Source organism: Papaver somniferum, chromosome 7, assembly GCF_003573695.1.
Source record: "Papaver somniferum cultivar HN1 chromosome 7, ASM357369v1, whole genome shotgun sequence".
NCBI lineage: Eukaryota > Viridiplantae > Streptophyta > Magnoliopsida > Ranunculales > Papaveraceae > Papaver > Papaver somniferum.
Genome location: NC_039364.1, coordinates 6,178,480 through 6,193,133, shown reverse-complemented (window position 1 = coordinate 6,193,133; position 14,654 = coordinate 6,178,480). Strand labels below are relative to the sequence as shown.

The following is a 14,654-nucleotide window of genomic DNA, read 5'->3' as shown; positions in this document are numbered from 1 at the left end:
CTCAACCTATCAATCAAGCAAACTTTTGGCAAAAAATAGTCAATACATGGAGCAACATATAACAAGACGACTGCGTGTAAATATAACACCTCACGAGAACCCTACACCTGTAAATACAGCCTCCGCGTCAATACTTCATCCTCCTGTTTTTTACTATTTACTACCTCAGAGGTTCCATCAATGGAATTTTCTAAATGTAACTCAACTGAATAGACACTTTAACCCTCTTTCACCCGTGGACGTAGACACTCTGCTGTCGAACCACGTAAACACTGTGTTAATTGTTGTTCTATTTTACTTGGGGAAAGTAGTCACCTACAATCTCTCGGGACTCCCCTATCAGCGTCTATAAGTGTAGGACCATGGGGAAGGCATCCAGCAGAAAGAGATACCCAACCAATCTTATGGCAGCGGGTTGACGGAATGAACATACATTCCAAACAACTCATATCCTAGAACGCTCCCCGACCCCCACCGTCTGGGAATCCTCTGGCCCAGGATTAGCCAGCGGGGTGACAGGTCTCAAGACGTTCACGAAGATACACATATCTTCGGGTTCGCACTCAAACACTTCACTTACACTTATGGCAGGGTCGACGGAATGAACGTACATTCCAAACAACTCATATCCTAGAACGCTGCCCCGACCCCCACCGTCTGGGAATCCTCTGCCCAGGATTAGCCAGCGGGGTGACAGGTCTCAAGACGTTCACGAAGAACACACATCTTCGGGTTCGCACCCAAACACTTCACTATCCCTGGTTACAGTCGTTATATTCCAAATTAACCATAACAATTATCAATCATTCATTAAAAGTTGATTACAGGCTTGGCAATGGTACGCGGAAACAAGAAAATACAAAAGGAATCTCACGAAGCCTCATAATCAACAAAGATCAACTCTCTACAAAAATCTACTGGATGATTCAACCCCACCAGCAGGTTTAGCAATCTTCCCCTTCTGCGTTGAAGGTACGCTCCCACCCGAGGAAGGGCCTGAAGAACCAGATGTAGGGGGAGGGGGTTTCTCACGGCGCGGATAGCTCCTGATAAGGCCATGCTCGGTCTTCAGATCATACTCAATGCTATCCAGAATTTTGTTGGTCTCTTCCACTAGTTGACACCGAGCCTTGTACGCAATAACAGTATTCATCATCTCAGCCTTTGACAACAACGAGGAAAGGCGACTCACTTCCTTCGAAGCGGCTTGGGCAGCCTCGTCCCTTGCTGTAGCTAAACCTTTATGATAATTAATCTGACTTTCCTGATGCACTAATTGAGATTGAGCCTCCGCAAGCTCTTCATTTGCAGTACGAAGCTGTCCCTGGAGCTCTGCAAGGAAAAAAAAACGCAGATGGTTAGGTCCAGGAAATTGCAGAATCACACTCGATAATATAAGCATATACCTTCGACTCTCGCCGAAGCTATTTCATATTCGTTAAAGCAGCATCACGGGCTTCACCAAGAAAATCATACTCATCTGACAACTTCTTATAATCCGCTTGAAGGGTTGAAAGGGCGTACTGACTCGCATCTAATTCTACCTGTTTCATTGAATCCAAGTGACGAAGATGATTGACCTCATTGTTTAAACCCTCCAGACCCTTGTTGAGCCGATACATATTTACTTCAAGATTCTTCTAAGCCTCAGCTTGGTGTACCACATCAGCCCTAGACGCAGCTAAAGCTTTGCTGAGAGCACCAGCCTCAGCCCTAGCGTCATCTCTCTCCCTAGCAAGACGCTGAAGGTAATCTTTAAAAACAGAGGTCTGGGAAGAACGAGCTTGACGAAATTCTTCTTCCAAGAGATTGATTTTAGCTTCCAATGATGAGACATGTTCTCGGGATTCACGAAGATTATCACGCGTTCATAACAACGTTCTATCAAACAAACGACAATCATTGTTATATTGGTTCTGCAAATCAATCATTTGGATTCGCCTGACCCGTCACTTCTCTTCCAGAGCATTATGTTCATCGGCACGAGCATTCCACTTATCAGCCTCGCTCTTTATCTTCTCTACCAACTCTGCGATGCGAGATTTCTGACGCTGCCGCTCTTTCCGAAGCCATACTAACTCAGGAACTCCACCCACTGAAGATAGGGTAGGGGAGGGAGACTCATACAGAACACTAATTACGGTAAAGGAAAACAACAAGGAAGAGAACAGATAATCAAACTTGTAACAGCCGAAGAATTCTTCTTGGCCTCCTCCAATTCACTACGAACCATAGCAAGATCCATACGAAGCTTCTCCTCCTCCTTGCCTTGTTGCTCCTTAGCCTTGAGGAGACTCTTCAACTCACATATCTCCCTATCCCTATCAGCGATGACAGTCTCAGCCGCAGTAAGCTCCTCTTCCCGAAGACGAATCTTAGCCTCCAACTTAAGGGATTTGGCCTTAAAAAACTGGTACAACATGTGATTGCAATGCTCACTCCTCATCATCTGCGAATCATAAGATTAAAACACCCTGAATCTAAAAATTGCTAAAAACTGATACCAGGAAAAATGATAAGAGAACTCACCTCTAACATCCGCTGTTGGGGAAATCCATACTGATACCCATCAGCCAACACCATCATATCAGAAACAGTTGAGGGAGCGTCGACTATTAGAGCAGCCTCCGAGGCCCGAAGATTCTTATCCCACGCTACTGTAACCTGGTCCTCGGGAGACAATTGCATCATCTTACGGGTATAAGCATCAGATTTCTTCTCACCCTCCACCACAGGGGCTGGATTGGGTACAAACATCAAGTTTTTCTTCTTAAACCAAGCTAAGATGGCATCATCACCCTCCAGGATCAGTGACTGGGGAAAATCATCTTCAGGAGACCCAACTGAGGCCTTACCCATGTCCGTGAATTTAGCACCCGAAGAGTTCGAGGCTACTACTGTGTCCAAATATGGAAGGTCTCTAGCACCGCTCCCCTCTGGAACATCACTAGCATCCACGACTCCCTTACCCTTCCCGTACACCTTGTTAGAATTACCAAGCACATCCCAATCATCGTTGGGGGAAAGCAGGTTGAACTCATAAGCCAGGCCCAGGGCATCGTTTATGTCAAAACCATCCTCCGCAGAATAAATCCGACCAAAGGAAAACTCCTGAGACATAGAAGGAATTTCACCACCAGCACCCTCATCACCAAGGCCGGGGCTATCATCACCAGCATCACTGCAACCCGCAGGATTAGCTTCGGCACCAGCATCATAACACCCTATGGGATTAATATCACCACCAATACCGCTGCCACCGACGGTAGTATTCCCTTCAACAAATTCATCATCATCATGACCGGGAGGGGATGTATCAATACGCTCTTCTATGTCAGACACATCTTCATCCTCGCCAAGCTCAGTCACAGGACTGTTAACTTCTTCATAAACCTCCGCCTCCTTGATTGTTGCGGTGGTGGACTGGTTGGGATTTATCTTACTCTTCTTCGTCGCCTAAAAAGACAAGGCACAAGAATAAAAATCCCTGACTTTGAAAAATATTAAAACTGCCTCAACTAAAGTAAAAGGCATATAGAAATCTTACCTTGACAACCGCAGCATTCTTCGCCTGAAGATCAGCATTGGAACTCTCTTCGTCATCTCCATCAACAACATCGAGGGCATATTGGAAATTCATGCCCTCAAAATTCAAATGCCAAGGACGGAAATTCCGATAACGAGCAGGAGGAGACGTACGTATCTGGCTATCTGCGGTATGACGCCATCCTTGCGGACCTGGAACCCACCCCCAAGCCCAGGGACCAACAACCTCAATAGCAGTTGCGTGCCATTCATAGTCATGATCACTCTTGATCCGCTCACGAGTAGGAAACACCAGTTTGTTAGTAGAATTATCTGTACCCGGGACGTACTTAACCTTAGCACCACTTACTTCACTCAGAAGGAGGATCTCACCACGAGGAGCGGCAATATTCCGAAGACTCACACTCAACGGTTTACGATTCCTACTGTTAACATAGTCACCAAAAGACTTGTTAAAATTCTCAGGCATATACCACTCCATTTCCACAGGGTTGGGAACATAAAGAGTCATCATTGTCTCTCCTTTGCTCCGAAGATAACACTCTCTCAGTGCATGAAGATAATTCCCATGAAGTTGGGAAATAGAGCGACAGTGTGTGTTCTTCGAAGAACCCTCTCGACCAGCCAGCACATCATAATAAAAAGAATCCCCAGACTTGTACAAAGGAAACATAAGACCTGCTTCAAAAGCCCCCACCGTGGTCAGCAATGAAATTCATCAAACTTATACGTCGATATCATCTCATAAGTAATATCATCATCAGCAGCGTGAAAACGAACATCGAATAGTTGAAGACCATGTTTTTTCTTGAAAACCTCCGGATCAATATGTTTGAAGGTCACTTTCTTCTCCCCAACAGTGACGCTGCGTATCTCTTGAAAAATATCCTTCTCCTCCACGGGATCAGGCGCATAATCCTTCGAAGGGTTCTATCGGAAGCTTTTCTCTTAGGCCGAACCTTAGATGCATCAGTCTTCGAAATCACTTCTTTCGAAGACCTCCCCTTGGGTTGAGACACTGAAGGGGGAGGTAGAGGATGTTGGTGAGACGCGGAAGGAGGCGCCACTTACCGAAGAGGTAGGACATCCCGTGTTCTCTTAGGATCATCACGCGGATTAGATGAGGGACGAGAAACAGCATACCGGGATCCAGGAGTCTCTTTTGGACGGTCCCCCTTCTGCGTGTTCCCTCTATGCGACTCACTCCTCTTAGAAGTTAAGCGCCTCTGACCAGAAGAAGACGAAACCCTATGAACGCGGGCATGACCTTGGGAAAATTTAGACGAACCTTCATCAGGCGGAGAAACATCAGGATTCTTACGCGGAGGAGATCTACGCGGACTAGGCGGTGGAGTTTGATAAGAAACCCAAGGATGATCAGCCATGTCTGCGTAGTACACAAACAAGTTTCAGATTTCCGCGGATACAAAACGAAAATCAAAAAACCCAATTTCACCCAGTTCTTCATAATCATGAACTAGATGGAAAATAAGAAAAAAACCTAAATAAAAAGAGGAAATAACAAATAGGGGGAACCATGCACGAAGGACGATATCATTACTATTTATAATGACGAACAGGGGCAATCATACACACATTTATATATATGTTCTTCATCATAAACACATATAGCAGCAACAGAAAAGGAATATATTTTTCAAAAGATAATCAAACACAGTAGAACCACTTACCTATAAAGGAAAAATCAGGGTCGTAAAGAAAGCTTCGAGGAACAACAACAACAACAGCAGAAAAGCTCCGAGGAACGACAACAGAAGCAGCAACAAAGACAAAAACAACAGCAGCAGCAGCAACAATTAATAACAAGGAAACAAAAGCAGTGAACAAAAGTTCTGAGGAAAGAGAAGGAATGAAATTTATGACTAGAGAATTTTCATATTCCTTCTCATATATATATACAAAGAGAAATAAAACCGCCCCACTACCCAAGAAGAAGTTATTGCAAATAGTGGGGAACGTGCCCTAAAATCTAGGAAAATAATAAAGAGAATATGAAGAGAGTAACACGTTTTTTCTTCCCACTTCGACTAACCGCCCAATTGGATGAAAAGGGGAAAATTGTAGGTACACATTTCATTTTCCGCCACGTGTCCACAAAGACACACGTGGAGGACATGCGGCTGAGAACATCAAGATATGATATCACACGTGGACAACCAAGAGACGCGCCATATCAAGATAGCGTCGCCACCCACCAGATCCAACGGTAGAGGATCGAGGAAGACGGAAACACTAGAACACTGCGAAGCACTGAAGAATAACCCGAAATTCACTTTATCCTATCCCCAGAAAAATAAAGTCATTGGTGGAAGCCTCTACTTCGTCACTCCAACTGGCATCTTGTGCAAGTGTGTTGGAACCGAAGAAGCAAAAGGGATATTACAAGAAATTCACAAACAAACTTGCGGTTTTGGACTCGAGATCCCTCTACAACGACGAATTCAGCGAGCAGGGTTTTACTGGACAGATATGGCATATCAAGCCCAAAAATTACAAGATAACTGCCTAATTTATCAAGGGGCTCCACTACATGAAGAGGTCTGCTGCACCACTGAAGAAGAAGATTGGCGAACCCCATACATCGACTATTTAACCAACGAAACATTACCTGAAGACAAGAAACTAGCAAAAAAGCTAGAAAGAAGAGCTAAACGTTTTTTCGTTACACAAAATTGGTTTAAAAGACCAAAATCAACAATTTCTGGGTGAAAAAGACATTTAGAAATTGATATTGTTTAAATGGACAAAAATGTAAAAATAGTTAGGATGTAAACAATTTCATCCTACCCATTTTCAAATACTTTTTCTTATTTTTAATTTACATCAGGATGCATCAAGTTTCATCCTTGCTATTATTTAAGTTTAAGTCAAGATGAACCCAGTTTCATCCTTCCTATATTTTTTGATGTCCATTTCACCCATATTAGTTTTTACTCGTCCATTTGAACCATGTTTTAAAAATATTTGTACAAATGACCCATTTTCCGTTTTCGTTATCGATGGTCAACTTTTCCAAAGATGCTTTAATCAAAAGTCTCTCAAATGCATTGATAAAGAAAGTGCCAACCAGGTGATGGACATAAGCCATGATGGGGAACATCAAGGAAAGGCAAGACTCTTCGTCCAAATTCACAGGATACTATTGGCCAACAATGGAAAGCGATATCACATAATATGTCCAAAAATGCGAACAATGCCAACTTCATGGAAACTTAATTCACCCGCCACACACCATGCTTCAGAGTGTTTGTACCCCATGGCCCTTTTATAGTTGGTGTCTATATATCATTGGACCGATCAGCCCCAAATTGTCAAAGTAACACGAGTACATCGTTACAACAACAAAATGTTTCACCAAATGGGTGGAAGCCACACCATTAAAAGGTACAACCAGGGAGGTTGTCTCGGCATTCATCAAGGAACATATCATCTACCGCTTCGGAATACCAATGTACATAATTTCCGATAACGGAACACATTTCGTGAACAACCATGTAAAAAGCCTTCCAGAATCGTTCTGAATCAAACACAAGATTTCGACACCCTATTATCCACAGGGAAATGGTCAGGCTGAATCTATAAACAAAACACTACTCAGGATCTTGAGCAGGATCCTCTACGACAACAAAATACTATGGCACGAAGAACTCCCACTTGCACTAATGGCATACATAATTGCCAAACCAACGTCAACAGGTGCACCACCATACAGTCTGGTCTATGGGGAAGACGCCATCATACCAGCAGAGGTAGTCCTGGCTTCGGCTAGGATATTATCAACAAGCGGGGTTGACCTAGACAGTCAGCGCTTTCGATCACTCGACATGATAGACGAACGCCGAGACACCGCTGAGAAACGATCCCAACAATATCGAGATCGACTAGCTAGATCCTACAATAAGCATGTCAAAGGGGGACACTTCGAAAAGGGTGACCTGGTACTCGCTATAGCGCCACATGTGCCGAGAGAAAAATTCGCTCCAAATTGAGATGGCCCCTTCCGAATTCGTAAAGTGGGGGATCCGGATACTACAAACTTGAGCATGCCGATGGCACTAAAATCAAAGGGAAAAAAATTTCTAAAATCAATGGAATCTGGTTGAAAAAGTTTCACGCCTAGGCAAAACTTCATAGCAACACATATGTATTCAATGTCCATTACAATGATAATGTTACAATAATCTTCTGCTATAATAATCCTTGTTTTCTGGATAAAACAATGCTATTTTTGATGACTCGAGTCATTCGTAACTTCGGTTCATACTAAAACAACCATCTTTTGATGCGCTCACGTGTTCGGAATTAGTTCCTCACAAAAGGCAATGGGACTTTATCTCAAAATGCCGGTTGAGAACTATTTCCAAAAGGGACATGACCCATAAAGGTAGTCAAAGACCTACAGATAGGAGGACTACAACTCGTAACTCAATCAAACAAGCACATGATTGGAAAACAATCAGTGCAAAGCACGCATACATATCTGCCCACGATCACTTCTACCCATACTAGGCGACACTTTCGGAAACATAACAGAGCATAACATAATCGCCCAAAGATTCACACACATTTTGTGGAATGTCGTAACTGATGATAAGACTATATACATCAAAAGGCAAGAGCCAGCATTACTATCAATCCACCCGAACAATATACGAGCGCAACAGAGCTCAAGGATAATACTTTGAGATACACGAAGATCTCCGGAAAATGCAAGTCCACCTAAAGGAACCCTAACATGACAAACACTTTCTTCGGAAAAACCCGACAACACCAACCTACAACACTCATCAAACATACGCCACAATAGACGGTATGAAGTCTAGAAATCCCATCCACAACATTCACTAAAACATCAAAATAAACATTAATACTAAGCAAAACCAACGACTCGATATAAAGAAAATGCAAGTATATCTGGCCATATAACAGGCCAATACAAAGCAGAGCATCATGGCAACAACCGAAACTCCTCTCGAACCCGAGCTAGAGCAACCCTCACTGTGTCCTTCCCAGGAAGTGCCGAAAGCACTCGAAAGAATGTCACTAAGCGCTGCCTCTGGTAATAATGGTAACAAACAAAAAACAAGGGAGACAACAAGAGACCTTCATCCAGGGCTTCAATCATCAAGCGTTCGGAATTCTGCACGAGAGCGTCCCAATGATTATGACAAGACACAAGATGGTCGAAAACGAGGGGGAGAACCCGAGAAAGCCTTTCCAGATGAGCAATCTCCAGAATCAAACTAGCACGAGACATCATAAAAAGAAAGCAGAAGAACATACTGAAATCAAAATAACTAAATCTCCTTTTATAGGAAACCTGGAGGTAATTAATCACAGCTATTAATGAAGCTAATTATGGTTGAGGGAACTGAAAACAAAGCAAAACGGAGCATCAATCAACTATTTTATTAACAAGCTTCCTGATATCGGGAGATAATTAGTAATTGTCTAAATAACCCCAATTGTAATAGTACTCGTGTGCGGCTAATGACTAAAGACTTAATAGAAAAGGTATTAGGATACACGTGTACAGTATTGGGATTAGTCTGCTCACAACCTTATAATAATAACAAAGTGCTTACAACCAACCTATTCATCATTGCGTATCAAATTATGAAACAATTTTTGTTGGAATTTTTACATTCCAAATCAGGATTGGAGGACAAGAAGAATCTTTTTCAACGAGTAATCTTTCCTGCATTTTCCACTATTAACAATCTTTCACAGAGAAGAACCATTTTGATTTTGATTTCAATAGGATTCCATCATTGTTGCTCAAAATAGACGTAAGTGAAATATGAAAATGCACAAGATCAGCTAGTTCTCCCTACCTACAAATTTTTCTATTCATACGTGTCACCTTATGATTGCCGGGTGAGCATGGGCCCGTATAGACCGGTTTTTATCCAATTCTCTACGGATTTCAAATTTGGTATCCGCATCCAATCCAACATCCAATGGATGCACGGATGAACGGATTGGGTGTAGATAATCCAATGGATTGTGTTAGTTAAAATTTATAGTGAAAAAATAAAGCCAATATAGATGACTTCTTATAGAACCTACACATTTTATATATGTATATAAATATAGAAGTGTCATGGACAACACTCCAAGCAAACACCTTAAAAATTCCAAGACTATCTATATATTTTGTAGAAACTATATAAATGCCCTTAATCCAACGGATATGGATGTCCAACGAATTTTCAAGGTTGAATCCGGGCCCAATCTGTAATCCGTTGGATTTCAAAATCTCATCCGTGTCCAACCCATTAGCTAACAGTCCAGGTTAAATCCGCGGATTGCGGGTAAAATGCTCACCCCTAAATTATTGATTGGCTTTGTGAGACTGACGACTTAACCTAACTGGGCCATGGGAAATAAGCAAGCGATTTGGGTTAGGTCAGTAAAGCCCATATAACAAAGATCCTGCAGATTCCCGATCCAAAAGAACCGATTTCTAAATATGTGAACCTTTTTTCAACTAGGAAAAGGTCGGTTGCCCCCTACCGACTTATTATTAGCTTATAAATAAATACCCTTGTAGGGGCACCTATATGGTTACATAAATTTTTAACTAGCTAGTAAGGTTAAAAGATTTTGTGATGGTAATTAACGACTAAAAAGAGCAGTTCCTTTATCGTTTAAGCAAGAAATAACAATAATGGAGAAAGTAGATTTGAAGGGTAAGAGAAAGATAGAGGATGTCTACGAGAATATTCAAGTAGCAGCTAATAATCAGCATGAAGATGCGATAATGACCATATTGGAGAGGTATGTTTTTGTTTTGTATTTCTGAATCTTTTCGACTTTTTTTTCATCATGCAATATGCAAGAACGATTGTTAATAATTTGTATACCAATTTCTTCATGATTTTTCTTTCCATGTTAATTTTTTATGTTAATATTAATCAAGAACGTGTTTATATGCATGTGAAGGGCAAATAACCAAGAACATCTTGCTGATGAAGATATTCAAATCCTGAATGAATATCTTAACCAAGGACTTCTTCCTCATGAAGGTCTGCAGTTCTTCAGTGATTTTGATAACCAAGAACTTCTTGCTGATCAAGATCCACAGTACTTAGGAGATTGACATAATAATGATGTTCCTGCCGTATCAAAAGTAGGGAGAGGTGAGAGGCTTTTCGTTTAGGAGCGTGGATCGAGCGATCGTGTAGGAGTCGACTCAGCTGTTTGTTTTAGGTAGCTTCAATGAAGACCAGCTTGTTTTCTCAGAGTGATGAAGATGGATGGAAGACTGTGAAGAGTAGGAAAACTTCTAGATCAGGTAACTCTCGTTCTTTTCTTAACAAAAATGGTGTTGGATCGAAGCTAAGGATTTTTCGTTTACAAAGGGGTATGGGAGTAAGTCTGGAAAGTTTCAAATTATTGAATCCAAGGGTGATAGGTTCTCTACTCTATGGGTTAATCAAAAGGGGTTATGTTGGTTTCGAAAGGGCTTATCATTGGAGATCACTAAATCATGGTCAAAATCTCAAATTTGGCAGTTCACCGATTCAGATGAGTGGTTAACAGTAACAAGGGGAAAAAATAATAATGGTGAATACATAAAATTATCTGGTCCTAATGCTTGGGGGAATTCTGTAGATATCTACTTCCCAACAGGTGATATGGGGAATGGATGGAAAAATTATAACAATTATCAATCAACTCAGTCCGATTCAGGAAGTTTCAATCCAGAAACCTCAGTCTTCACCATCGTCGGTTAATTTCCCAAACCCTCCACCTGTTTGGAATAAACCCATATTGGAGACTGAAGTGTTACCTATTGAAAAGGAAAACTGGAATCATATGGTGGTTTTATCATCTGATGCTAACATGGTATCTTGGGATTTAATTGGTAAGCATTTGGGTAAGTGTTTGGAGAAGAACGAGGTATTCTTTCTTCAGCCTTTCTCGAATTCTAAAGCTTTGTTCAAAGTTCCAAATTCAGAGATGAGGACTGATCTTCTTTCAAAATCTGGTTGGAGTTTTAATGGGATTAACTTCAAATTCTTGCCATGGACATCAAAACTTAATATGCTGTCCGAGGAGGAAGTGCTTAAAATTCAGTCATGTTGGATAGAAGTCAGAGGAATTCCATTTTCTCTATGGAATCAAAAAACTTTTGAAACCATTGGATCCAAATATGGTGGTCTCCTTGAAGTTTCAGAGGATACGAGAAATGGTTGGAATCTTTCTATGATGAAGCTCAAAGTACGCGGCCCGGTGGACAGTGTCCAAAAAATTGTAGAAGTCAATTTCAAATCTTTACCATTCAGGGATTTGATTGAAAAGGCGAAAGATCAATCTTCAAATATCAATAACGGTCTGCAGCGTATCAAAGTCTTCAACCCGGTTTCCGGTGCAGGTAGCCTTGATGGAGGGGTATCTTTGGATCCTGTAATATCTGCTGGTAAAGATGATAAGCCAGTGTTAGATGGCTCTGCAGACACGGGTAAACAACAACATCAGTCTGGTGCTGACAAAGGAAAGTCAAAAGCAAACTCGAATCAGTCACGAGATTCTTCAGACTCGTGTAGTCACGGTTTTGCCTACAGACCTAAAGCAAGACCATTAGCTGGCAATGAAGAAATTATTAACGGGCAAATTAGGGACGTGGGCTCTTCTACAAGGTCTTTGGGCCCAGAGCAGTGGGATAAAGCTAAAAGTGGTGGAAAATTTCCCCCTGGTACTATTACGTCAATTTCAATGGGAAATACAAAAAAACTGGATTGTTATTCTTAAGATTCTCCGTCTGGGTCTGAAAATTCAGAATATGGTTCTTACCTCTGTGGTGATTCAGGAATTCTCGCAGATGATTATACCTCTGATTCCTCCGTTGAACGTGAAAGGTTATACAATAGACTCAATCTGGAAGCTGCTAGGGATTCAATTGGTGAATGCATTGGATGTCCATGTACTGCTCACAACTGCAATGTTAGGGCTGTCTCGATTACCAATTCATACTCGCAACCAAAATTGGTGGTATCCATTCATTCTCCTTCTTCATCCTCTCAGTCCAGTGATGGCAACTCTACACAAACCCCTCCTTTCTCTCCTACTGGTGATTTTTTCATCGAAGCTCTATCAGATCCTGAAAAAGAAGCAATGGTAATCTCTTACCTAGGTTCTAAATATCACACAGCTTTTGAATTTATTAAGAAGGTTGGTGTGTCAATGCAATTGGGTTTACCACAGTCTGATTATGAGTTTATAAAATTTTTGATGCATGCTGCCGTTCAGAACCCAGCTGCTTTCAATTTCGAATATAGGGAACAGGAGCAAGTGGCTCTAGATAATTGATAAGTTTTATTGCTTTCTTATGGGTTCTGTCTTGTTATTGTGTTTATCATGTTGAACATCATTTCATGGAAAATAAAGAGTTTGAGAAACTCTAAAAGAAGAGGGGTTGTTAAGAGGTGGATTGTTGTTCATAATCCTGAAATTATTGTCTTTCAAGAGACACTTTTAGAGTCTTGCTCTGACTCTATAGTGTCTCAAATTTGTGGAGGGAGAGCTCATAATTGGGTTTCGTTGGACTCTATCGGTCGTTCTGGTGGGATTCTTGTCATATGGAACCCTAATATAGTAAGTATGGAATCTCATATTGTAGGTACTTTTAGTATAAATATTCAGTTCAGAAATCTTATAGACAACTTCAATTGGTTATTTTCTGGTGTTTATGACCCTTGTGATGTTTTGGAAAGGAAAAGAATGTGGAATGAGTTGAATCTAATGCACACTATTTGGAGTCTACCTTGGTGTATATGGGGGATTTCAATGAAGTCAGATTGATGGATGAAAGAAAATATTGCTCTAATATTTCTAGAGGCATGAAGGATTTCTGCGATTTTTATGATGCTAATGAACTGATTGATATCCCCATTCATGGTGCTAAGTACACTTGGATTAAAAAAGGATCTCTCACCTCAATGAGTAAAATTGATAGATTCATGACAACAGCTGACTGGGATGATCATTTTACGGGTATTTTGGTTAAAGCTTTAGGCAGGCCTTTCTTGGACCACAAACCAATTATTCTTACTTGTGATTTAGAGGATTGTGGAGCTCCTCCTTGGAGATGTGAAAGCATGTGGCTGCTCGAACCAGGATTTCTAGATCTATTGGAGACTTGGTGGGTTTCGTTGGCTAATAATTTCACGGGGTCTTCCGGTTTTATTTTAACGAAAAAATTACAAGCCTTGAAGGGTAAAATCAAGGAATGCAATAGAAATGTCTTCGGGAAAATTGATAGAAAGTGTGAACAGAACTATCTCCTTATTCAATGGTTGGACCAAAAAATTGATGATGAAGATATTTCAGAGTCTGAAGTTATAACACATGATAACCTGATGCTTGAGAGTGAAAAACTTGCTGACATGAAGGAGCATTTCTGGAGGGATATATCTAGAATCAGGTGGATTGAAGATGGTGACCGAAATACTAGTTATTTTCATCGTATAGCAAAGATTCGAAGAATAAGAAATACATTTTGTAGTTTGAAAATTGACTCTGTCATAGTGGAAGACAAGAACCTGATTAAGAGCAGCATCATAGACCACTTCATCTCTCGGTTTAAGTTAACAGACAACACTAATATTTCTATTGGGGAGTTGAATTTCAAAACCTTATCAGTCGAGGATGCAGTATGGATAGAAAGGCCTATTCTTATAGAGGAAGTACTATCTGCCCTTAAACTTCTTGGTCAAAATCGAGCACCCGGTCCTGATGGTTTTCAGGTTGGTATTATTTTGAGGTGTTGGAACTTTATGAAGGATGACATTATGCGTGTAGTGAAGGACTTCGAAACTTCAGGTAAAATTGATTGGAGGCTTAAGTCGACGTTCCTTGCTTTAATTCCTAAGAAGTAGGTTGTTGAGGAGATTAAGGATCTGCGACCCATCAGCTTAACTAGCACCATCTATAAAACCATATCTAAGATTCTAGCTGAGCGTTTGAAGGTAATGCTTCCTAAACTCGTCTCTATTCAGCAGTCAGCTTTCGTGAAAGGTAGACAGATTTTAGACAGTATTTTATTAGATAACGAATGTCTTGATTCTAGACTTAAAAATGGT

At 41.0% G+C, this 14,654-nt stretch overlaps 1 protein-coding gene across 1 annotated transcript; it reads left to right on the top strand.

Annotated features, from left to right (window-relative positions):
* The first annotated feature begins 13,346 nt into the window (after positions 1-13,346).
* On the top strand, positions 13,347-14,450 carry LOC113293976. The gene has a single exon (XM_026542415.1). It carries the CDS (start codon positions 13,347-13,349, stop codon positions 14,448-14,450), a length of 1,104 nt encoding a protein of 367 aa, XP_026398200.1.
* The last annotated feature ends 204 nt before the right edge of the window (positions 14,451-14,654 follow it).